This window comes from Botryllus schlosseri, chromosome 6 (genome assembly GCF_051294905.1).
Source record: "Botryllus schlosseri isolate E-star chromosome 6, Bs_hap1, whole genome shotgun sequence".
NCBI classification, from domain to species: domain Eukaryota; kingdom Metazoa; phylum Chordata; class Ascidiacea; order Stolidobranchia; family Styelidae; genus Botryllus; species Botryllus schlosseri.
The window spans coordinates 11,564,337-11,591,892 of record NC_137241.1 but is presented as its reverse complement, the minus strand read 5'-3'; the positions used below and the strand labels follow the sequence as shown (position 1 = coordinate 11,591,892).

Here is a 27,556-nt window from a genome sequence, read left to right as displayed (position 1 = left end):
AACCCGCAATCACACAACATCAAGAGCGAAATTCACTAGGCCTTCATGTAGGTAGTCGGCGAATGATGCTTATTTGACCAATCAATGAAATTGATGTTGTTGTCTGATGTAAAAAATCTAGCAGGCGTACTAGTCAATCTTGATTTCATATGTTTATTGTATCATGAAAACCAAATCCGTACGTGCGATTGGGGTGTTGTCTACTACTGTATAACTTGGTAATGGGGTAATATCGGTAGCAAGTTTGAAAACCCGTTTTACACTCTGCTCAATATCAACGTAGCAATCAGACGCCTGGCCTAGACCGTTAAGGCGTAAGAGTAAGCTTATATTCCCTTACAAGTCCTCGTCGAAATTGTTGGCAAAGCGACGGAAGATGGTGATTTTATGATATTATTTTATCATATCATTGACCCAGTCGATACATTGGGTGACGTTTAAAACGTCAATATGTACTTCAACATTGTGGCATTATGTGGGCCGAGTCATCGCTATCGCTAGGTATCGTGTTCATTAATATATAGGCTATCACTTTACTGATTTTTAGGGTTGGAATTAGCAATATGACGTCACGTGACGTCATGAGGTTCACGTTCGCGTTCACACAGAACCTTTCAAAAAGGTTCGCGTTCACACGAACCTGAACCTTTCAGAGGTTCACACCATCCCTAAATTGGTAACCCTATGATAACTAGATGTGCGACACGTGACTCACGGTTGAATACGACGAGATGCATACTGCTTAGCCGGCTAAAAGCAGCATAATTAGTAGTCCTATAGTCAGGCCGTAGCTGTCGCACCCCAAACCCCCCAATTGAGGGGGCCGAGCTCGAAGGGGGCCCAAAATTATTTCGTGTGTTAGCATAAATTATAGAGTATTTTATGAAAATTTGCAACTTTTTCAAATTTTTTTCGCGCCTTGCGCGATTTCAATTCGCCTCATATCTTGATTATTGGGTACTCTTCCCCAAGAAAAAATACGCAAGATTTATAGAAATGGTCATATCAGCGTTGGCCATGACCTCACCACAACTCACCAAGACATATAAAGTTTTAGGCCATGTTACATGTGACTCCAAGAAGTGTGTCAGAACGATTGGCAGCGAGAAAGCCTTGGCCGTAAAGGACTGCTTTTATGCTGACCAAAAACTTCGACATACCAAAAAATTCGTTATATATACAAAATACATATAGGTTTAATTGTCCATCCAGGCGCTTAAATGACTGGCGCCGAATGTTTTTGTCTTGGCAATCTGAACCCTCACAAGAGAAATACCATCCCGCAGGAAAGAAAATTATATGCCAGTGAAGAAATACCAATCTGAAATCGTGTGATCTTTCAGTTTAGTAGGTTTGGGCAATTCTACATTTTTTGATATAGCAGACAGGACGTCACGAAATAACATCATGTAAAAAAGTCATACCTAGGGGTCCGCCGCCCGAAGATGTTTAATTCTACGGGGTCGGCAGTTTCAAAGACACTTCTCACTCAGCTCTACCGGTAAATCTGATTACGTGTGCAAAGAGGACAACCATGCAATTCCCGGTCTTATTCGCCGATTTTATCATGAATTATCGAAATGTTAGCGCGTCGCGCTGTCTCACTAAACAGTACAACTTTAATTTCGTGGCAAAAGCGAACAACGTGATGCGGGGTCAGTTTATCACCCTATGGGAACCTGGAGTCCTGACGAAGTGCTGTTACGTTCCTGCCAACAGGTATACCCCCGGAGATGTTTAATTTCTATTGAGGGGGCCTATACCTTTTCAAACACACCTCACTCAGTTCTACCGGTAAATCAGTTTACGTGAACAGAGACAGGATGAAAATTGATAGCAATACATGCAATTCCCGATCATATTGACCAATTCAGTCATGAAACTGAAGAAATTTTTCGCGCTTCGCGCGTTAAGGCCAGGAAAGCTGATTCACTCAACGGACACCCTATGCAGCAGATAAGTAGCGGTTAACAGTGTACAGTTTTGAAATCTCGTCATGGCAATAAAACTACTCAGAAATAGCCACGATGACTGTTTGGGTCCGTTTCATAGCCGTAGTATTCGTGCGGCCCCGACCGTACTCTGAAATTCTAAATTTGGCCCTCACACCGAAAAAGTTTGGGAACCACTGCTATAGACCGCTCTCGAGATTACCGGACCGCCATCAGACTTCAACTACTAACTGTAGTAACTCACACATGCCACATTCATTTTAATCGCATGTCATTTTATATACCTTCTACTCCGGCCTCATGTTTTACATGTTCTAGGCCAGGAGTTCATAACCAGAGGTACATGTTAGGGGTACATGCTCGGGTACAAAGTATGCTCCGTGCACGAAAGCAAGGGGCATGGAAGGCATGATCAAAAGTGACTATAGATTGCAATGACAGAAGTGAGAATCGCTTTTTCGAATACTGAAACCATACGTCCCAGTTATATTTCAATTATACTTATAATTTCGATCCCATCCTGAAAGCCTTATTGGAATCTCTATTCGTCGTATCCAGGGATATCTAGAACTCCTGTAGTTCTAGATATTCCTGGTCGTATCACAGCATTCAAAATATATCTAGTGCATATCAAGAACCGTAAGATATATTTTCATCTGATCAAGCAAACGCAATGTACAATGCGAAGTAATGGACCAATAGAAGGATGTCGAACGACCAAGATGAGGCGTCCACATCGACCTAGGGCCTGATGTCAAAGTCAGGACTGTGGAGAGAGGGAGAGAGGGATGATACTCTTTTTCGCCTGCACCATCGAAATGGTTTCGAAGACGGAGATGCGGTACGACCGTAAAGTCACCTAGTCTGTATCCAAGTATTTTCTCCTGCATACTATCCGTGGTTGCCGAGCGCCTAGCAGGATAGCTGCGGATACAAATTTCCAAGTCTTTGGTATGACTAGGCCGGGGATCGAAACACGACCTACCGATCGAGAAGCCGGAAGCCTCACCTTTATACTATCTCGCTCGGTGGAGTCGGTAAATTTTGCCACCGAATCCGACTCCAGACATTTTCAATATACTGACTCCAACTCCGACTCCAACAGTATTACCAATTTACTTCGAAATTTCTATGCCCCAGTGACGCTTAGATGACTATCAACCAATAAACATATGCAAACATATCATTAACGATGGCATGCAAAATTGTGTCAATGTGGCACAGCTCGAATTATTCACTATGCCATTAACATGAAAGAATGCATTCCCAAATATCCTTTTTTTCATATTTTATAAGTTTTTCTAACATGGACTCTCTAATATCCTAATATGTATGAATCATTCAAACATGACATGTATTCAATCCTATCGAAGCGTAGCTCTTGTGTATAAGTCAGCAACTAATATACAGAGATGTAACTTACTGATTTTCTCACTACAGACTATACTGATTACAAGCACACACATTCTCAACACTAATAAACATTGGTCAGAAACGAAATTTAGGAAGTAGTGAAATAGCATTATAGGCCTTCAGTAGGGCGGTTCAAAAATAACTTTTTTTCTGGATTCCAGCCATTCAGTTGTTAAATTGTCAGGTTATCCTAAAAAAACGCTACACACCAAATTTGGTTCAATACTAACAAGTATAAGGCTCCGCAGATCCAATTAAAAATTTTAATTTATTAGGGAAAATTTTAAAAACATAAAAATAATTCTGTCAACCCCATGATATTGTTGAGCTGTCTTCAAAGACGATGCAAAACAAATTTGACTCAATTCCAACCAGTAGAAGCGGAGTTATTTGAGTTTTTCGTTCATAATTCTCTGATTATCCACCAGTCAAGGACAATCCGAGAATTTTCAACGAAAAACTCAAATAACTCCGCTTAACATTCCCGAACCTCGACGCTGAGAGTGGCGCTTCTGCGCGCAGCACTGCAGCAACGTAACTGAACTCGAAGATGGTGGTGTGGGCAGAGGTGGTCAAAGTAGTCAAGAAAGCTACTCAAGTAGAAGTAGAAGTAGCGACGAAAAAATCTACTCAAGTACGAGTGGAAGTACTTTTTCCAGACCACCTAAAACTACTTTAAGTGGAAGTAGAATTCACCGACTTTAAAAGTACTCAAGTAAGTAAGTAGTTTTGAAAACAGTCTTAATTCGTTCGTACGGACTGTCAAAAGCAGAAAAATGAGCTATGCGGAAGGTGCAGAGAGCTTGATTCGTATTGATGCATCCCGGGAAGTATCAATTTTCGACAGAATAAGCATTCTTTCGCATCATGGGATGCAAATTATAGTATTGATATGAAAATGCGATACTAACTCTTTTTTTACTAGAAGACCCCGTTTTAGAGAATATCGTGGCATGGCGCCCTAACCCATATTTTAAGGCCCCTGGTTTAGGCGAAGAGCAATACGGAGAAGTTGTATTGGATACGGTTTCAACACTTTTCGCGATTAGTATACGTTAATGACAAATATTGTGGATTGTAAAATTTATATATAGTGTATCTTTATTTTCCGAGAATAGAGTCATTACTACACTTGGTTTTATGCTTCAACATGTATGTTCTGCAGACAAAAGAACTGAAAGTATTTCGAACCCAAAGTATGATACTTCAAGTATCATACTCTGAATTGACAGTGAAATACAAATACCACTTCTAAAATGCGGAAAATATATTTCATGTCTTTCGTACATAAAGCTTCAAAGGTGACCAAAGGTGTAACGTTCCAAAAAGCTGGATTTTCCAGATTATCGGGACACGTCATGGGCTGCTAGAAAACGACAGGATAGGTAATTGCTAGATTGCGAAACGGTAGTTTCAAACGTTATTATAGTGGGCCATATTTACTGTGATGAAATATTTGATATGGGTGACAATGCGGTTTGAGCGGATCCATATAAGCAATCCGGTGCATAAGTTATATTCACTGATACTTTCGTGAAAACATATTTGTCACTCCACAACTACTGTGCGCGAAGCGCAACAAAATTTCTGGGCTTTACTTGACTTTTAAGAATATCAAATGTTGGTACTCCGCGAAAACAGGCCCGAAATTGCTCAGGCTCTATTTCGTATTGGGGGATTAAACTACTTCTACTTGACAAACTGAAAATAGCGAAAAGTAAGTAAGTAGATCACAAAATATTAGAAGTAGAAGTACAAGAAGTAGAAGTAGAAGTAGAGAAAATCATGTCTACTTGAGTAAGTACCAGAAGTAGAGGAACACTACTTGAGTACTTTCAAAAAGTAGAAGTACTTCGTTACTGACCACCTCTGGGTGTGAGTCCTGTAGAGAGTTATCGTTTCATGGTAAGGAGCGGAAATACTGTCCAGTGATCTGAATGTCTAAGTGAAGGAAGCCAACCTAGCACAGATAAAGGCGGGATGTAGCTGGTAGCCAAGCCATAGCATTAATCAGTATAGGGGGCTACCTATGAAGTAGTTTTTGGGTTGATCCCTGCAGTCTTGACTGTCTCTAGAGAGCATGTAAGAGGCATGCATAGTTGCACACTAGATTTAAGAAAGGCAAACATACACAAGGAAGCGACGAAAATGAATGCGGCATATGTGTAGGTAGGCGAGATCGATTTGTCAGATTGGTAGTCCGGTTATCTTGAGGCGCTTGCGGGCTGACTATAGTCTTCATTTGGTGCCTAATTGCGATGCAAAACTCCGAGTAATATCGTAATATGATGTTGCTACAATAGGTTAGAATCCCTTTACTGTATCTCGTCTTTGACAAGTTTATTTAGCCTATTTAGCGTGTCGTGTAGACCTGCTAACAAATCGCGCACCTGCACGGTGCCACAACGTGCAGTCAACAGAATTTCAGATGCACCCGAGATCTCGCTAAATCATTTCCAAGTCATCGTCACCCGGCAATTGGGTAAACGAGTCGTTTGTGGTGACTCACATGCGGAACGCCCGTGAAATTATTACTGATTCCGCAGCACGTCAAAATCACTCGAAAAATGCTGCGTTTTAAATAAGTTCAATACTACACTACCTCAACAACACGATGCTAAGTTGACTTCGCAATAGTGTAGGGTTGCCATACGTCCGGAATTTCCCGGACATGTCCGGAATTTCACTGTTGAAACTGCGTCCGGGAGGTATTTTTAAAATATCCCTAAATGTCCGGAATTTTGAAGGCTTGAAGTAAGCTCATTATTTTTCGTAAATCAACATAAACAAAATTATGTTTGGGCAGATTTATGCTACATGAAATTTTTCTTCACGCTGCGCGCGATTTAGTATTACGTCTATTGATTTTAATATAGAGACTACCACCCTCGCAAAAACAGCGATCAAAAATAAATAAAAATAACCGTAATTTAAAGAAATAAGTATAATTGTTATCGCAATTATAGGAGAACGGTATATTCCTAGAGTCGGTTTAGGTATTTAGATGTTTTATTGAAAGATACCGGTGCTAATCTATGGGAGTCGTTTGCCTTTATGTTGGGGTTCACGAAGATGTTGAACGTAATCAGCTTCCAAAATAAGCTGTGAGTAAGTCTGGGCAAAGGTGCCGCCGTTTTATTAGTAATCAGCTTATCAAATTTTGAGCTGGGCCACGGAACATTTTCAAATTGGAATGGAGTCGTGACCATAAAAGATTGGACACCACCGGATGTGCGGTGTTTATTTAGCTCAGTGGTGCGCAGTGCTCACCAGCATTAGGCTGAAATAATGTTATTGGTGTGACATGAACGTGACTTGACGATGTACAGCACAATTACGCTCCATCCACCAGCTCTACCGCTACCTCTGATCATGTGGGCGGAGAGAGGATCAAAATTATATAGTAATATATGGAAGAACCAATATTATTGACAGAATTCATTCAAATCATTTAACGACCAGATGCATATAGAAACCAGATGCATATAGTACGTCCCCAGAAGTTGCATCGTTTACCCTACGGTGGGCCCAAGATCAGTGTTTATTTGGGCAGGAGGGGGCTGAAAACATGTGGCTTTGGCCCTGGTTACAACTTACGACACACAACCCCATACTCCTGAACCGAATCGTGACCACCTCTAGTCGATAGGCAAAGCTTTGCTGGTGTAACGTCATGTTGATCAACATGTGCTCATATCTCGTTTTGAAATCCGCTAGTGGACGCTAACGAGCGTCGGGAATTCGTGCCACAAAAATATGGTAACCCAGCAATAGTGTGAAATGGAGCATCATAGTAGTATCCCTGGAAGACGATGTTCGGCGTGGCGAAGCGGCGAACTTTGCCAATCTTGACAATTAGTCTTCATTTGACGTTTCGATTCAAAGCTGACGAGAGCCGCAGTAGAGAGATGAAAGAGCAGCATGCAGTTACGAAACTCCGGATAATTTGGGGTTCTGCGAAGCTGCTTATAGATTAGCGTAAGTTCTTGTTGCTGTTGTTTGTGGTATTCATGGTGTTTGTCAACTACTATGATAATTTACATCAGGTCAATTTTCTTCATTTTTCCGTAGCCGCCGACTTGTAGCACGGCTCACTTCTAGTCTTTGACACCGCTAATACGGATGAGATGGCGGGAGCCTATAGATGAGCCTCCAACACTTATGTAGGATTCCGGAGTCGACCTCGCTCGGACAACTAATTGGTGTTGCAGCTGTGGATTATACCACTACGCCAGGAGTCGGCAAACCCCGGCACGCGTGCCATTTGCGGCACACGAGATGATTTTTCATGGCGCGCCAAATGATTTGACGAACACGACATATGATAACCATGTTTGTTGCAAAACATATCACATAAGTTGTCAAAATGGAAAAAGCTAAAATTATTTGATAAATCAACATAATTCAGAGTCTTGTGGGGCAGGTTTTAGTTATCCTAGATATTTTTTTCGCGCTCCGCGCGATTTACCGTGACCTACAATTTCTTGAGTTTGGGAAACCCACAAAAATATATATACGGCAACCTAATATCGTATGAAATCGTTCGGATGGTTTAGTCTAGGAGTGTGCATGTGCAGTTGTGCAGTGTGCAGCCTATGGGATCGCGAATATTTTATAGGAACCAGCATTTTGGCCCAGGGCATTTTCACGATATAGACACACGTTCGGCAACATGCGACTCCATGCGCTGTGTGCGTTTCCAAAATGATTTGCAGGGGTCGGCACATTTTTATCATCAGGCTATCTCATCATGAAATCTTTGTTGGGCCTGTCACTTATTGGCTATGGTACCGAACACAGTATACTTGGAAACGACCAAGGCAACCACAGAAGATCGATCATCACGCGACTAAATTTAAATGGTGTACACATTGCGTACATCAGGCGGTGTTCATATACCTCAGTGGGCGGTATAGGTCTAGTGCGGTAGCGACAAAAATTTATACCCTTCGCGACCAATACTGCAAGAATGACTGACGTAGCCGATGCCGTTGCCAGCTACAGATAGGTGGTTGGTGTGATTCCTTACTTGAAACGTTAAATAGGTCAAAATTAAAAATGGTTGGCACGTCAGTTGGTAATATTTTACAACTTTTGATATTTTGTCACGCTGCATACGACAGGTTGCCGGTCATTTGGTTACCGACAGGCAATACTAAGCGCGATCGGTAGTCGAATTGCAGTGACGCACGCAAGAGATGTTGGGACACGAAATCTAATCCCGTTCCTTCTAAAATGCCAATTCTTTCTCCAATATTTTTATCTCATTCGGACTTTAGCTAATGGTATCACGCTGTTGCCTTTCGACCGATCAATACGATAACACTTTCCAGGGTGAAAAAACACAAATTTCCGAACTGGCGTCTGAAAGGAGACATCAGAAATCACACTTATTTTCAATGAATATTCATAATAATGAGTTCGATTTGTTTGTAAATCATACATTAATGATTTTGTCATCCCTCAATCTCCAAAACGCCGAAAAGTGAAGACGACACAACCAACAGCGTCGGCCATTGGCCTACATGTAGGGTTGCATTTAAAACAATAATCAATTTAAAACAAGCATGTTTAAAACAAGGCCCTAATTTATAACATGTTTTTTATTGTTTTTTTGTTTTTTCAAGCCATGACGTAACGAATATTCAATTGTGACGTCATAATGGATTGACAATGACAATTGAAAATATAGGATAAACATAACTCCTTTGACGAAATATCTGTACTATAACTGTTGAACCGACTATTTTGAGGGTTCCAACCATCCCACATTGTCCGTAGGCTAATACAACATGTTTGTTGCAAAGTATTTACACAATTATGGCATAATTTTACAACTTACTAAAAACACAATTTTTTGAAAGGCCTTAAAACACCGTTTGTTTTAAATGCAACCCTACCTGCATGCGCAATTGCGCATATCAACGTGGAAACACCAGAGAATCAAACTTGAGGAGGATTAAATGAGAATGACTAATCAATATTTCGGCGGAACAACGGGCTTGTGAAGAAAATAATGGGATTTATGAACATGAAATAAAAATCTGAATTAGCGGAAAGCTGAAACAGCGGAAGAGTCAATCGTGCGACTTTAGCGGATAATTACCGATCAATATAAAGGCGTACTCATTCGGAAAACGGTCGAACTACGCGCAAATCGGGATGTAAAGAAGCGAGAAGTGGCGCATAGCAGAAAACGCGGTAAAACTAATTATTATTAGGGTTCAAGGCGATTTTTTCGGCTAATAACTGAACTGTATCATGGCATAATTTTACGAGATGAAGCCCCTCATTGAAAACGCGGTAAAACTAATTAATATTAGGGTTCAAGGCGAATTTTTCGGCTAATAACTGAACTGTATCATGGCATAATTTTACGAGATGAAGCCCCTCATTGAAAATACGGTTGCGGGTCATCATACTTGGAAATAGGAATCTAATGAAGCGGGAAGCGGAGCATAGCATGTTCTATGTAAGTTCTATTAGTTCTATTTAGGTCCATATCGGTAACCGGTAACTTTACATTAAATTACGATTATATTTTTGACCATAATACGAACTCTCACCGTCGCTCACGCAAAGCGATTCAGTATCTCACCATGAAACCTATAGAAGCGATATCTCTGGAGAATATCCAGGTCCCAGCTATAAGTTGTTCTCATTATTTACCTACGCCGACACATGCATCATGCAGTGATATTTAAATGTAAGATATATGACTGCCTGAATTATGATAGTTCAAATTTTTACACCGCGAAGCAAGAAGCTTGAAAGGTAATCATAAGCATGGCATCTCGACTAACGATGTAATTATCGTTATACCATTTATCGGTACAACCTGCACAGTGCACAAGATATATCAAGAACTGCGACTCCGCGACTATAATGCTTTTGAAGAAATCGAGCATCATTTTGTTAGTTTCAGGCTGATAAGTCGGTGTCAATATGTGACGCTTGCGTGAGTCGTTACGCGCTCAGCTACGACTAACTATAACAATAAATTGTTCTAACTTTTACCTGGTATATATTTAAAAACTAAACCCAGTAATTTGTTTTGCGTCTACCGGCGCGCGTCAGATTTGTTGGAGAGTCATTCCACCTCCTAATGCCGGTTGGAGAACAGTCGGGTATACTTTTCGAATAAGGAAGGGGAGATCGAAATATGCGATATTGAAATGTATGCTCCTTTACTTCGAAAGGTTAATGCGCTGGAGAGTGTATGGAGAGGAGATAGTCTGAATTAGTAGTAGGTGCACTTGTTTTCGCGTGAGGTGACATGAGGATATGGTGTTTATCAGTTCGATATCTATTGCATAACTAGTAATGATGTATTTATCCATACGAGCGCTTATTCCTAGATAGGATTCAGATTACCACGAGAATAAATACTTTTGTATCATATCTAAACTTGTTAACTGTCTATGCGTTATAGAATATCTGTCGTGTTTTTCGTAGGCTACTATATTCGCGGGTGCTGGTATATTCGAGGAAACCAGCGAGTGCCGTCTATGCACCTGCTATATTCAAGACGACTTCGGAAGTATGTATGCTTGTCGGATCAGAGGAATGTCTAATCACTTAGTCAGACAGCGAGCGTGTAATCATACATGTTTACGTCATTTTATCCCTGCGTGCCAGGTAACCAAAACAATTTATTGTACGCACATCTCCTAAATGATAGAAGATATATGAATCTGAATGCGGTATGATTAGTATGAATAGACACATTTATTAATCAAGGCAAGGAATGTAATCAGGCGGCGCCAACATGGATTGACACAAAGTATATTAGCCTCTACAACTACCTAATACGCTGTCAAATTTATTAGGTTTATTCAACTCATTCATTGATCGAACAATGCAATAATTACCCAATTTGAGGTTTCAATACAGTGGGCCTTGTGGCGAGTAGTCTTGTAGAGTTCATGTTATCTGCGTAGGCCGCAAAGAGAATTGTTGCATACGTGACTGCGATCGCATACTCATATTCATTTAATTGGCAGAGGGATACGTAACGGAATTTCTTATTGAAGCAATAATGACCATTAGCAGGTGACATCCAATGGCGATAATAAATTAAAGTGTGTTGCGAAGGTAGATAGAAGCATTAACTGTCACGACAAATGATCCAAGTTGCACTTCACGATGATAAATTACGCGGAGCCTCGTAACGATTGCGTTATCGTTGTGATATTCGACATCACCGCGATCCCCCAAAGCACCGGAGATTGGTACCAAGCATTATAACCGAATCCGTTTAAAAGCAACTTTAGTGATCGCTTAGCCTAGATCCAAGTATATAGGCCTAATGGCTGTTTCCTGTAATTCATAGTTTTATTGCTAATACCTTGCCTTTTATGCTACATATCCGTGATTGACTAATTTTGCATTTTATTACAGTGCAGTTAGGTATTTAATTTGTTACCATTGAGATTAAAAAATATCGCCAGTGATGCCGCCGTACTTTGTCGTAGTTCTATTATTATTTGTGACCGATTCCAAGTCCCAGGCTACGTCCGAGCAAGAAAATGCCGAGGAAACTCTGAAGGTGAGGATTCAATTACAACAACCGGTTTGTTATAAGCATGTTGAAAACTATATTATTAATAATTTCAATGATGATAAGAGACTTATATACTATGTTTTCGAAACCACGCACACAGATTAGGTTGCGAGGCGGTGAAGTGGCCTCTGAAGGACGAATAGAAGTGAAGTTTGGCGAAGAGTGGGGGACAGTGTGTGATGACGATTGGTCTTTGCGCGGCGCAGAAGTAGCGTGCCGAATGATGGGATTCGACGGGGCTATCGATTTTGTACATAGCGGCGGATTTGGTCCAGGAGAAGGTATCACGTTTCGCAAGTGAGTCGGTAAAGACAGCGAACATAATCATAAAGATGTCTGCTATCGCCAGGCGCTATCTTACTCGACAATGTGGACTGCAATGGCGACGAGAAATCTCTGATAGATTGCAAGCATCGTCCGTTAGGTGAGAATGACTGCTCGCATCATGAGGACGCCGGAGTGAAATGCAACCAACGGAAGATACCACATTATTTGCTGAAGAACTGGGTGAGCTTCTCAAACGTTAATAGTGGACCATATTTGTTTGAAATTGATATCGTATTCATCTACTGATTGTTAACTAAGAATTTGCTGAAACTATTCCAATCTTGCCATATCGCCATGGATAAAAATTGGACTATACATAGTGGTGTGGTGTCTATGACCTCGTACTCGAAAACCTAGTATAGGCTATTTTTATTAGTAGAGACTTGATCTCCAGTTTATTCAACTCATCAAGTACTACGGGTTTTACTGTTTCCTTCTTTAAGGTGACGGCCAGTGAAGGTCTAACAAATATGCGGATAAAGCCGCCGCGAGCAGTCCGAAAGCGTCTACCCTATTTGTTCGGACGCTTGGAAATCCTCCATGCTGAGAAGTGGCGCGTCTTATGCTCGGATGGGTGGAATCAAAGAAATGCCAAAGTAGTATGCGGACAACTTGGTTTTCCGGGAGCAACTGAGATCGGGTAAAATACACACGCAAGAATTCTGACTCTGTCTTATTCTTTAGATTTCATAGGATTTATTTTTAACTGTATCATTTATTGTTATCAACCTTAATAGACAAATAAAATATATTAGTGTCAATGTTCATATTTTTCAAAAATTCACGTATATCGACCAAGACACAGTGTGAATTAGGTTATTTGAAACATTAAATTGCGTAATATGGTAAAGCCTCGCAGATCATCGAGTAGGCTAGGCCTATAGAGTTATCTTCACTTAAATATCACCACAGCTCTATAGTATTCGTACGATGATCAATGCGAGAGTAATGTCCCTGTTCTATCTACTATTACCTAGTGCTTCCATATGTCCTCATTTAGGAGGATTTGTTCTCCATTTGAGGAAATCTAAAACGTCCTCCGAGTACGCCTAAATGTACTCCGTTTGGGAAATTTGTCCTCCCGGGGCCTACGATATCGTAGGTCCTCCTTTATAGCTTTGACAGCCAGACTAATGGATAGGCTCAACTAAAAAACGCCATAAATGACGCGAAACCTGTAATGCGGACGTTCGAGCGGGTTCGGGAGTAGAACTGGAGAAATGACCTTTTAAATATGTGTCAACGCAACAAGATTTCCAGTAAAAATTTAAGAATCAGCAGTTCTGCCTTTTATGATTCCTCCTTTCCGGATTCCAAAATATGGCAGCCCTACTATTACCTCGTAAGTATAATCAAATAAATAGCTCCGATGCCTGATTATATGGCGCGTAGCGACCGATTACGGCCAATATGCCGATATGTAACTTGACGTTTTGTTTCAGCGAGACAGAGCATCAAACTGGGAGGAAAGGTAGTTTCTGGTTGACTAATGTTTCGTGCTCTGGCGATGAAACCCAGCTTGACCAATGTCACTTCAACTTTCTGAATTTTACAATCAAAGAGAAATGTCCAACAGGTAACGGGATTTCAATGCCGATTGTGCTATTACGGGTCTAATAACTCCCCGACCCTATGGTATCCAATTAACAAATATTTTGTTTATCTCAGCAAAAGCTGTTTATATCCGATGCACTGCCGGCGATCCATACACCTTATCGACAATGAAGAAAAAGATGAAAAGAAGACACCGTCTGCATCACCATATTCCTAAAAAATTCACGGTAAGTACAAATCCATGTAGTTACACCGGGGAATATTATCATTGAATACAACACAACAGTAGCCTTGATTACCTAACAATACCTTGTACACCACGACAGAAACTTTTTACGTCTATTCGCTCTTTGACTTGATAACGCTCTTCAACCGATGCGCACTAGACGACGACCGACTAGTAGACGATACCACGAATTCATCAGTCCTAATGTTTTCGCCCAGACCTGATTTTTGCTTAAATCATGGTATGTTTTGTGTAGAAAACCACGAATTTGCATTGTTATCCCCTGTTTCATCGGTTGTGACCAGATGTGGTCAGTAATTCTTAAGTATACTCAAGTATAGGTTTGGCCTGCTTCCTGGTACCATGGTACACTTAATCAAGTGTTTATGGTTTCCGAATACTTCCATTGACCACTTCTGCTTCGGAAATTTTGTAGGCAAAATGGTTTACTTTTTACGCTTTCAGTTTTGAAAAGTAGAAATCATTTTGGGATAAGTTCATTTTACTTTCATCAGTGAAATTGTCATAGAAATTGTGTGAGACAACCCGTGTATCTTATTATATCTGAAGATAATTTCGAAGATTGCACCTATATGCAGTGTTTTTGTTGATCGTGAAGCTCCACCTTGAAATTTCGAGATTAGCCACCTCCGACTGACAGCTAAAATATATGCTACCCCTCAACCAAATGTACAAATGTACCCTACTTGAGTCCTTTACAGACATATCCTTTTTTATACTTCCACCAGAAGTAGTGATACGTTTTCTAGTAGCGTGGTTGTCAACCGCCCGTCCGCGGCAAGTTTTCTGCAGGGCTGCCGAATATAACAGAATTTTATATTGCAACAAAATGCAAAAAGTTAGTCACTTGTCCGGAAATTATCGAATTAAAACATCAAATTTTCAACGGATCTTGAACGTATACTTGTATGGTGTCGTAATAGAGTATTTATAATCTACTTTGGGAGTCCGTCATAATGGGGAAGGTGTTGCTCGAAACTGCTTGAAAGTAGCCTGCAACTTGTTTCGGACAATTTATATGTGAAAGCTGCGGATACTCTTAAACTACTTCATTAACTTCTGACAGTGCAATTTAGCGACACTTGGCGGTATAATAGAGGCCATAACAAACGCCAAAGTCCAAAATTCTATCAAAGGATACGGAACAATCACAATCAAGTTCGTATTCTTTAGGCCTTCTCGAGCTTTGCCTTGCAGAAACTTTAACACAACCACGTATAAATATCTAATATAAAAAAGGCAACATTAAGTGATGTTTTTGCGGGGGAGATAGTGTAGTGCAGTGGTTCCCAACCTTTTTCGACTCATCGCCCCCGTTTGAAGCTCCACTCCGATCATCGCCCCCCAAATATGGGGAACCGAAAAATGGGTATACAAGCTGGGATCACCGGCGAGTTGACTAATGAAAAAAGGTCAACTTTCCGGTTCGACCTAGAAATTACACTTTTGCAGCTAAATTTTCGTGCGTTGACTACAAAAAAGTCATTTCTCCAACTTGACTCCAATAAGGACCGTAACAGCACTTCGTCAGCCCTCTCCCAAACGTTGGTCTTGGGCCCCCATAGGGCGATAAACCAAACCCCAGACCCCCCTCAGCCAGTGGGGTTTTTGTCGATACATATCAGCTATACCCTATTTCATGTACTGTTTCGTGAGTCACCGTATTTCGGCTAAGCGCGCGAAGAACGACAAATTTATTTAATTCATGTTTTAATCGGTCAATATGGTCGGGAATTGCATATATATTGCCATCAATTTTTTATCCTCTCTCTGCTCACGTAATCAGATTTACCGGTAGAGCTGAGTGTGGTGTGTTTGAAAAGGTAGGACTCTTAAATAATAATTAAACATTTTCGGGCGGACCCGTTATTGTATTGACTTCGTTGCATGATGCTTTTTCGTGACCTCCTATATCTGCTATGTCAAAATTTATGGAAATCGCCAGAATGTACCAAACTAAAAGACGCACATGATTTCAAATTGGTATTTCTTGACTGGCAAATAATTTTTCTCTTCGGGATGGCATTTTCCTGTAGGGTTCAAATCGCCAGGAGAGGAACATTCGACGCCAGCCATTGAGGCGTCTATGGACAATTAAACATATGTGTATATTTTACATATATCGAAGTTTTCGGTCAGCACAAGGGCATTCCTTTTCGGCCAAGGTCTTTTCGCTGCTGATCGTTCTGGCATACTTCTCGGAGTCGTATGTTACATGGCCTATAACTTCATATGTCTTGGTGTGTCGTGGCGCAGTAATGGCCGACACCGAAGTTTCCATTTCCCTAAATCATTCGTATTTTTGTTGGGGGAAGGGTACCCCAAAATCAATATATATGACGACATTAAATCGCGCGCAGCGCGACAAATTTTTTGAAAAAGTTGCATGAATTTCTAAAAAATTACTATTTAATTTATGTTAATTCACGAAATAATTTTTGGCCCCCAATTGGGGGGTTTAAGGTGCGGCAGTTACGGTCCTGACTCCATATAGCTATTTTAACGCGCCATCGCCCCCTTATCGCCCCCTTCGTCCGTTTTCGCCCCCCATCGCCCCCTTCGTTATTTTGGCCCCCCTAGACCGCCAAATCGCCCCCTGGGGGGCGATATCGCCCACGTTGGGAACCACTGGTGTAGTGGTTACGATAAGCGTCCAGCACGCAGACGAACCGCATTCGATTCCCGTCGGAGGTTTATCTGGGCTCCTCTTCCCCTGCCGTTGCCGTTCTTACGGCGACAAAAAAAGCCCAGAAAAAGACAAGACGGAAGAAAGCACTCACAATGAATGGAAAAGAACTAGTAGAAAGGGCCGCGGCTTCAAAGAGATCAACATCGAAAAAGAACTGTGACATCGGGCACTCTAGGCCGAGGTGGATGTTAGAGTAAAGGATCGCTACTGATGCGTGTCGTTCTACATCCTATCTGTTCATGACATCGCATTGTGTCTTATCGCATTGTACATTGTGTGTGACTTGTTCAGATCAAAAATATAATCCAACCATGTTATGTTATGTTATGTTATGTTATGTTATGTTATGTTATGTTATGTTATGTTATGTTATGTTATGTTATGTTATGTTCCAATGTTACATTAAAGCTGAATACATTTGTCGTAAGTAAATTTAGGATTAATTTTGTTTTTGACGGTTTACCGGTCCGCAACAGTTGTTTTCAAGTTTTACCGGTCCGCGAGTCACTAAATGTTGCGAACCACAGTTCTAGTAGATATTTACGACTCTACTTCTGCTTCCAGTCTACTTATGACAAATGATCAGAAGTCTGCCGAAAGAATCTGGCAATCTACTGGTAGATCGCGATCGACGTCATGAGCACTCCTGATGTACTGCATGCATGTCATATATACGACATCACATTCGCGTAATTAGTTGATGATATGTTTCAGGAACCCTACGAGCTTATCCGGCTAAAAGGGGGCCCGTCCATCGGAGAGGGGAGATTGGAGATCGTGCGTGATGGTCGGTGGGGGACTGTTTGCCACAATCATTTCGACATGAGGGATGCGAGTGTAGCATGTCGACAACTTGGATTTGGAACGGCAAAGAGAGTCGTGACTCATTCATATTACGGAATGGGTGAGTATTACTGAATAGATTACGTCGTAGTTTATCATTATGAGAACAGTGGTTCTTTTAACCGGTGGTCGTTTCTTGCGCCACACTCAGCATAGACGGAGTTCTTTTGCGATGGCGCTTGAGTCAAAACATTCAGTCCATTCTATTGTTAATGCCTTATAAATGCCCACCGCCGACTTATTTGGCCCGCAGTGAAATTGTCATCAAGACACTATATGTCCTGTCGATGTCAACATTGCCATGACACCAAAGAAACTTTTCTAGGCCTCGGAGAACCTTTTGATGAGCTACGCAGGTTGATCCTTTGTTTCAAGAGCCACACCAATATCAGTCTTTCACATAATGGATATCGCAATTTCGTTGACTCGGGTCAACTGCGACATTTTGCTCCGATCTACAACACTGGATGAAATCATGTCAAATACATCAGTTCTTATGGAGAATGGAGATACATCATAGGCTGCAGTGTTTTTTTTTACGCGTATCACCTTTTTGCGTCTTGTTGGGGTGATTTACGAATCCCAAATCCACTACACCCCGAGGATATAATTATATATATATATAAGTGGATTATTGTATTCAACACGTTTCAGCCACTGCTGGAATGGCTGCAAAAGTTAAGTTATGTACCAGAATGTGCTGTTTGTCTGATTTTCACCTTTGATATGGCGGAAATCGGCGAAATATATGATTTTACTTTACAGTGAAGAATGGTGTAAAAGTGCATTTGCCGCATAAGATTATGATGTGGGTTGCTGTCTTTCGTCGGTGCATCAATTGTAGTTCGCGGTAGACTGCTTTTCTAGAAACGTTTTATGACGAATTCTATCATTCGTCTACTGAGAATGCAGTAATAGGCCATTTGCACTTAGCACATCGCTTCTATACAATGTATACATATTTTCACTCTGCAGCACATGGTCCGATATGGATGACAGACGTTTCATGCAACGGTAATGAGAAACGACTACATGACTGCGAGCATACGCGTTTATCTGAATACTATTCTGGTTATCGTTCCTTTGACGACTCAGAAGGATGCACCCATTACGGCGAAGTCGGAATATCGTGTCACGTGCCGGACTTGGGCTTAGCGAGACGGGTATTTTCACATTTCGTATTATGCTCCCCTTACTGTAACATATGAAGAAATATAATATAGAAAATTTGAAGGAACATTGAATTTCGTAAAAAATAGGGATGGTGTGAACGTGAGGTTCACGTTCGCGTTCTGTGTGTGAACCTCAGAAATTTAGAGGTTCACGTTCACAAACGAACCTTGGTAGGTTCTGCACTGTGAACCTTTTTGATTTGTTCCTATTTTCACTTCATTATAAAACCTTTGGTTGAAATGTATTGCATTTCCACTGCGGGCCACTCTATGCATGGCGCTGGCAGCATAAAAAATCAACATTAAACGAGCACGAGCATGCACCTTGACAATCTCAAAAATTTTACTTGCTCTGTTACGAAAGTTTGCTCGAAATATCCAGCGATCCGTTTGTGAATATTCATGAGTCTTTGCTGTGAGCTTGACCCGCAATCACACAACACCAAGAGCGAAATACAGTACATGTAGGTAGTCAGTTAATGATGCAACCAATCAATGGAATTGATATCGTTATCTGATGTAAAAAAATCTAGCAGGCGTACGGGCTCAATCTTGATTTTATATGCTCATTGTATCATAAAAACCAAATCCGTGCGATTGGGGTGTTGGCTTGTTGCTTGTTGCTGTACAACTTGATATTGGGTTAATATCGGTAGCAAGTATAGAAACCCGTTTTACACTCTGCTCAATATCAACGCAGCAATACATAGACGCCGAATACATTGTTCAGCCTGGCCCAGACCGTTGAGGCGTAAGCTTACATTCCCTTGCAAGTCCTCGTCGAAATGGTTGGCGAAGCAACGGAAGATGCTGATTTATGGGATTATTATGTCATTTCATTGCCCCAGTTGATATATTTGGAGACGTTTAAAACGTCAATATGTAGGCTACATCAGCTTCAGCATTGTGGCATTAAACGGCCCGAGTCGTTGCTAGGTATCGTGTTCATTAATATTGGCTGTCACTTCACTGAAATGTAGGATTGGAATTAGCAATATGACGTCACGTGACGTCATGAGGTTCACGTTCGCGTTCACACAGAACCTTTCGAAAAGGTTCGCGTTCACACGAACCTGAACCTTTTAGAGGTTCACACCATCCCTAGTAAAAAATTAATCCCCGTAACGGCGTAACCCAATAACAATAGCCTATTCTCCGGTACAAAGTATATGGGAAGCTATGTATATGCAGTTACGATGCGTTTTGTTAAATGCTGTTTCGAATAAGTGAATTCTATGTTCAACTAAACATTTATCTGATATCATAGAATGTAGTGATTCGTTAGAATTAGAATTCTACCGAATCAACTCTCGTGCCTAACGTTCCGAGAGCGAAATTGTTCGTTAGTCGCAACATATCTTCATGATGTTGCGCTACCAGTACTGAAGTCTGTAGCGTTAGTTTGGGAAAAGGCGTCAAAGAAATTGGTATGTGGTCCGGTAATCTTGAGGGCAGACTAGTATTGATTCAGTAAAAATTGCTTGTATTTCGATTTGAATAAGAACATGCTCGACGACTGTCCGATAGTCGGCGAGATGCTGTTCCACACAAATGTCCGGCATACTTGATAGAGCACTGCGTTGTCTTGTAGTCCGTCCTGATCATATGGTAGTTGTTCTTCGAGAACGCGAGTGCGTAGTAGTTGTGCGCTTTTGATTCCGAGGTGAAATAGCCCAGTATCACGGTGACTGGATATAATCCTTCAACGAAAATCTCGTGTTTTTCGCAGAAGGGTAAAAGACATCATCAGGTACCAAATTGTGCTTCCCCACCCTAATTATGGAGATATGTCCCAGGGTGTCTAGTGGGTCCTGTCTGCGTTTACCGCCCCATAAACTGCCAAAAAGGTCAGCTTGAAGGCATAACTTGGTACCAGAAGTGTCGTTTACTTGATTTTCACCAACGCCATTGAGGAAATCCTGTAAATACACCTATTTTCCGCCCATGAATTTACAGTGTACGTGCACAAGTGCATATGTACAAAGTGCACGTTTCTTTGCACTGCATTTGTGCTTATTCTAATTTGTCAAGGATCATTTGGAATAGAATGTTGCGCTTGATTCATACCGCGGTATAATACTGAGTTAGGTGACGTTGTCGTGTAACATCTTTAATGTGGAAATACAGTGACATTTGTCATTTGTTACTGGCAATTTCGAAAGTAGCTACCTCATACTAACCGCTAAAAGTATGCGAGCCCCCAGGTTGTGGTTGTTTCTTGTTTGTGGTATTCATGGTGTTTGTCGGCTACAATGGTTATTTACACCAGGCCTATATTCCTTATTTTTCGATTCCGTAACTGCCGGACTTGTAGCACGGCTCATACTTCTAGGCTTTTTAAGACACCGCTTCCTCGGATGAGATGTCGAGGAGGAGCCTAAATAATCCTTCAACACTTGATGGGTAGGAATTCTGGACGCGAAGTCGGTCGGTCTCGAACCCACAATCCATTGGTGTTGCATTTGTGGATTACAGCACTTGCGATATCGCTACTATGCGAGCCCTCGATCGAACATACTTTTGAAACTGCCTACTTGAGCACTTTTCAGTCCCTAGATTTTCTATCTCCACTTTCGTTGCAGCTCTGAATACTTTGGCCACCTTTTCCCTAATGTCGTATAAATAGGCTATAATTCTATCTGCACTTTCCGTATGACTCCAATACGCATGGCGTATGAAAAAGTATCCCCGGCATATGACTTGCTGGGGAAATAAAGCGTCATGGCGATCTCGAGCTCTTTCAGTATAACCGGTTTACGCATTTAATAAATCGTGTCATGGACTTTCTTGCGAAACTGGTCAACCCAGCAGATCGCTACTCTAACAACTAATTGGTGAATATGATTAGTATATGCGGTTTTGGTCTTAGGTATAGATTGATCAGCTTACACGATAACCACCGCCTTAGTTCTCTTTATGTCTGGTAATAATTGTGAAGTTACTGTATTCGAATCATAATATGTCAGATCTGAATGAAGATTCTCCTTTTCTCTTTCTTCAGGTGAGAATTGTTGGAGGAAGAAATCCAATGGAGGGACGGGTGGAAGTACAAATCGGGCGTACCTGGGGAGCGGTTTGCAGCGACCACTGGACAGCGGCAGAGGCAATGGTCGTTTGCAGGCAATTGGGATATGGACATGCACTTCAAGCCGTAAAGGTAGACTACATAGCCACGGTTGTATTCGCACGATGCACATGCGTAACGAAAACGTGATTCGCATGTTCTCATAGGATGTGTGGTACTTTGACGGAACCGTGAATGCAACCGAAATCATAATGACTGGTGCAAAATGTATGGGGAACGAGATCGCTTTGCAGCTTTGTGTTCATGATGGAAAGAAACACAAGAAATGTGGCGATCCCCGTAGAACGATGACTCCTTTCGCTGGCGTGGTATGCTCCGATGGTGAAATTAACGTCTCCACACAAGAAATACTTATGAATAGTGATCGATTTATTTCGTCATAACAGGCTCCCCGGACCTTATATTGGACATTCCGACTCTAGCTGATTCTGTGCATTTAGAAGCTGTCAGTCTTTCTCGATTACAATGCGCCGGTTGGTAGCCTTTGGATTAAGATGTATGTTGGCTATGAAATGAACTTATCAGACCAGAAGAACAGAGGCGGATAAAATCGCACTGACTTTCAGGCTTCGTGCGGTGTCCTTGTTATTGATGTTGTTGTCATTCAAGTACCCATATTTTGGTATCTGTGATCAGTTAACACCAGTCCGTATTCTTATTGATTATTTTTAGCTGCCGAATTAGCTAGAGGTGGTCAGTAACGAGGTACTTGTACATTTTTGGATTCTTCTAGAAGATTTTCTCCAATTGTACTATTACTCAAGTGGTTGTGTTTTAATTAGACTACTTCTACTTCTACTTAACAGTTTTTGTTACATTTTACACTTTGGGGTTTGTTAGAAAGTAGGTTTATGATACGTATGCATAAATAAAGTGAAATTACCATAGCAACTAGGCGAAATAGTCCAAGTGTCACGAAAACTGAATTGACATGTAATTCCGAACTACGTACTTGATTTTTTATACCTTCGTTTGGAGTAGTTTTCTAGTAGTCCACTTGGAGTAGTTTTGGCATGTCTTCGACATCGCTACTTCTACTTGAAATTAGGGAAAATTTACGGCATTTCTCCTACTTCTACGTTAGTAACAACGCTAACTGCTTTGACCTCCTCGGCACATAGCACGACCTACTTTCATTTAAGACTCTTCGCAAGACACCGCTGAAGCGGATCGGCTAGCGATAAAAAGCCTTGCATAAACCTCCAACTCTTGAGCTGGCATTCTCATGAAAGACACCACTATACCCCCGCTGTTGCGATTCCGAGTCTGACCGAGGTCTTCTCCAGAATTCCTACCTAAGTGTTGGAGGTTTATCTAGGCTCCTCCCCGCCATCTCATCAGTGTAAGCGGTGTCCCGTAAAAGCCTAGAAGAGGGCCGTGCTACAAGTCAGCAGCTACGGATTAATAAATGACGAAAATTGGCCTGGTGTAAATGACCACAGTAGTCGACAAATACCATGAATTCCACAAACATACGAACTCACACTTTTTTCATGACGCCGTTCCTCTCTGTCGATGAATTGCTCTCGAGAAATATCTGCACATAACGTTCCAATATATTTATCAGCGGAGGAAAATTGCTTGTCGTCGTCAGCGGCAGACGTTGATTTGAGGTACAGTTACGGGATCAGAACCTTGCTGAGATTCACTACTAGAGTATGGAACAGAGGCCGGGCAGACTTCAGACCGGCGCTAACCCCGAGCGATTGGATTTGGCATGCTTGTCACGGGTAAAAAGATTTTATTATACGTAGCTAAAATGGTATTTTATTATTAATATTGATTACAGTTGATATTTGTAACAATATATAGTCGATTTTGTAATCAGCGACGATATTTTTTATATTTGATCTGAATACACCGATCATTATTGATTAGATAGGCCCAAATCTTAAGGATAAGTGTAGATCCATGTTACCACGTGCGGGATCAACATCATAGGGATTTACGCAGTAATGTTGAAAACGTAACACTTGAAGAGGTGAGAATGACTTTGCCGCGTTAGCCAAACCCTTAGAAGTACAGAGGTGGTCAGTAAGGAAGTGATTCTAATTTTTATAAGTCTCAAGAAATTTTCCTAATCTCCTTACTCGAGTAAATCAAATTTTCGGCGACTTCTACTTCCTGATATTTCGTGACTTCCTTACTTACTCTTCGCTATTTACAGTTTGTCAAGTAGACGTATTATGTTCCTCCGGTAAGAGGGAGAAAGAGGACAAGAGAGTGACATTCTGGGACTGTTTTGGCGGAGAGTCCAGAATTGTCGTCATGCTTCGCGCAAAATATATGTGCGGAGTGATCAATAAGATCAATATCACTTATGTACAGCGGTTGCGTGATTCATTTGCGCAATTTCAGGCCGCTTATTCGTCCATATGATTGTTTAATTGAAGTTATGGTTCAGCAAAACGTTTGCAATCATTCAATCTACCATATTTCCATTTGCCTTCCTATTCGCGCGTAGTATCCAACACAAATATCCGTATCGCTCAACGTCTTATCAGCAGACATGGGGTAATCGCGATTAGTAATCGTAATCGATTCCGACGATTACAGCATTTTCAAGTAATCGTAATCGCAATCGATTACATTCGAAAAAATTCCGAAGTAATCGTAATCGTAATCGACTACTTCGCATATTTAATCGATTTCTTAGTGAAAGAACGATTACTTTTTATTTGTACAAGGACTATGACATAAACTGAACATTCGTGAACAAGGAAGAGATATTATCAGGCCGTGTTATTTTTGGCATATGCCAAAACTGCCAAAAATAGCTTATTTTTGGCATTTTTCAATTTTTATATTTTGGCAATTTTGGCATCGCCCTCCAAATAGATAGTTTCAGGCTCGAATTAGTCATAGAAACGCTTTATTTGGGTCAGTTTATCAAAAGAAACCACAAAATGTGCAGCATCCACTTATAATCAGTGCCAACAAACAATAAGAAGATGAAAAAACCTAGCGATTTCATAGCTTATTAATATCAAACTAAACCACAAAATTTGCAGTATCATCTCGGAATCGTTGCCAATAGGCAATGAGAAAGAGAAGCCTAACAAACACTTTCAACACCTGATTGCTATAGCTGTTGAATAGACTTATATTGTCTGCACTGTAACAGTGCTTCCAAAGTCAGGTCGAATCTGGGAAATATCGGCTTCAACAGTAGCCGTTCAGGGAAAGAATGTAGCCAGTCCTCCAAAAAGGTTTTCAGAGCTTGAAAATTTTCGGAGAGCCGAACCGGCTTTCAAGCATCATGAAAAGAAATCACTTCGCTAGTGACATCGATCTCATCGCAGAAAGAATTTTATTCCCAATACTTTTCCAGGAGTTTTCTGTGTTGTCTCTCAACACATTCTATTTTGTAGCCCGACCATCCAATCTCCTTCAGTCTATCGAGATATTTTCGGAGGACTTTTGTCACGTCAGGTGGCTTTAATATTACCACCAACTCACATGGAAGAGTCCTGGGAGTGTTAGCTTGTTTAAGAACATTGACGCAACAAGACACTATCTGTCAAAACGAGACTGCAGCTCAGAATAGCCAGACAGTTTGTTGCGTCACAAGGTTCAACTCGATGACAATGCAAAAATCGTGGTTGATTTTGGAGGTTCCAGATCCATGAGCAGAATACAATCTATATTTTAGTAATCAGTACAGCGGCAGCTTTTCATTGATACCCGTTTTATCAAATTTAGCGCTCGGCAAGCGGGTCAAAAATGGTCGTAAAATTGCCTTTGGACAAATGGAAAGTATGACGTAAACCAAATGCAGTCAGCCCTTCAATCTCGCTGTACCCACATCATTTAGGACACCATGCTTTCACCACTAATGAGTGTGCTGGACCCAGATTAAGAAACCTGCCCTTCACACACGCTTTTCTCGCTTGTATCGCGGTCCCGTTAACCTAACACCATGAACGAACTACGCTATTGGCAGGCCGTGTTATTTTTGGCATATGCCAAAAATTGCTTATTTTTGGCATTTTCAAATTCTTATTTTTGGCAGTTTTGGCATCTGGCTCCTAAAATGCCAAAAATAACACGGCCTGGATATTATACCAGGTTCGCGATAGCACACACGTCTGATTTCCAAATGGTATTGTTCATTATTACGTCAGAAGTAGCCTATTAGCTTTGCTCGTCATTGCGTAAGAAGTATCCACAGTAAATAGATATTCGATGTACGTAACCTACATTAGTGTGATTGTAAGAACACCCGCCGTGCTGTATATCAGGTTATCAACACGTTCCATCGTCACTCCCTCGCAGCAGGATAATTAATCTCCATTCTGCCTAGTTTAAAATAGTAATTTATGTATTGATGTTTGGCTATGCTCAGCTAAAAGCAATTTGACCGTTGCTTCTTGGCGAGCAGTAGGCCTATGGAAAAAGATTTGAAATTTTGTACTCGCCAAATACAACATTACGGTTTCCACAAGGAAGCATTAAAAATCAACTGCTAATGATATATATTATATATCATAACCGAGCCGTCTTTGCCGTTTCTCGTAACGGCAGCTTGCAGTACATTATCTGTATGAAGTTGAAGGCAGAATTTTATGTTCGCTTCATCGGGCCCCGGCTTCATCTTATTCTCATATGACTCTACTTGAAACGAGCGTCAATCGTTATTTCACAATTCTTTACTCAACATTGGGACCTGTCGCCATGGCCATGGGCTTCTATACCATGTTAGCGTGGGCTGTAGCTAGAATTTGGACCTGAACAGCAATTCGTCCCCCAGTCCAAACGTTGGTCTTTGGCCCCATAGGGTGGCATTTTCAAGTTGAAGACTTAATTTCGTCAATATTATAAGTAATTGCATTATATTACTATTAATTTTTAATCCTCTCTCAACCCCGATGGTCAGATTTACCTGTAGAGCCGGGAGCACGTAATTCATAATTACAACGTCCGGTATCTTGTTATATTTACTTTAGTTTATGTTGTTAATTCGTGACCTCCGGTCTGTTATATAATTAAAAGATATGGAAGTGGCGCAAGAACTTTGGTGAAACGCACACACACATTGTCATGTCTTTAAAACTCTGTGGGTGCCCCGGGTGGCATTTGCATTATGAGCTCAGATTGGAAGGACCGGACTATTAGTCACGTCCACCAAGCGTGGCTATTGACAATGGACACATACCCAAAGTTTCGACCAATGTCTTTCTTTAGTAGCACACTTCGTAAAGTCGCATGTTGGTCGAAACTGCGTATATCTTTTGGTGGGTCGTGGCACGGTATTGACTGGCACCTAAATGCCTATTACTATAAATTAGGGTTGCATTTAAAACAAAAATCAATTTAAAACAGACATGTTTAAAACAAGGCGCTTGTTTAAAAAATGTTTTTTTTCAAACCACGGCGTCACGAATATAAAATTGTGACGTTCTAGTGGATTGAAATTGACAATTGAAAATATAGGGTAAGTATAGCTCATTTGACGAAATATCTGGACTATAACTCTTGAACAGACTGTTTTGAGGGTTCCAACCATCCCATATCGATGTACGCAGGTCAAATCGGGTGGTAATTGTGCGTATGCTCATACAATATGTTTTTTGGAAAGTGTTTACACAATTATGGCATAATGTTACAACTTTAAAAACACAATTTAGTTTTTTTAAAGCCTTTGTTTTTAAAACACCGTTTAAAACATGTTTTAAACAAAGTGTTTTAAACAACCATTTGTTTTAAATGCA

General features: G+C 41.0%; 1 protein-coding gene across 2 annotated transcripts in view; it reads left to right on the top strand.

Annotated features, from left to right (window-relative positions):
• The window catches only part of LOC145440991 (lysyl oxidase homolog 3A-like), a 42,837-nt gene that overhangs the window by 3,712 nt on the left and 11,569 nt on the right, over window positions 1-27,556 (top strand). For both annotated transcript variants that reach the window (XR_013915675.1, XM_080318778.1), the window contains exons 2-13: window positions 11,766-11,913; window positions 12,029-12,209; window positions 12,278-12,435; window positions 12,699-12,895; window positions 13,698-13,831; window positions 13,924-14,036; window positions 17,460-17,649; window positions 18,564-18,751; window positions 21,762-21,917; window positions 21,992-22,166; window positions 22,232-22,318; window positions 23,413-23,575. Coding sequence is in view for 1 of the 2 variants with exons in the window: in XM_080318778.1 (XP_080174904.1) it covers window positions 11,818-11,913; window positions 12,029-12,209; window positions 12,278-12,435; window positions 12,699-12,895; window positions 13,698-13,831; window positions 13,924-14,036; window positions 17,460-17,649; window positions 18,564-18,751; window positions 21,762-21,917; window positions 21,992-22,166; window positions 22,232-22,318; window positions 23,413-23,575 (1,838 nt within the window). In the remaining variant the exon portion in view is untranslated. The remainder of the gene's footprint in view (window positions 1-11,765; window positions 11,914-12,028; window positions 12,210-12,277; window positions 12,436-12,698; window positions 12,896-13,697; window positions 13,832-13,923; window positions 14,037-17,459; window positions 17,650-18,563; window positions 18,752-21,761; window positions 21,918-21,991; window positions 22,167-22,231; window positions 22,319-23,412; window positions 23,576-27,556) is intronic.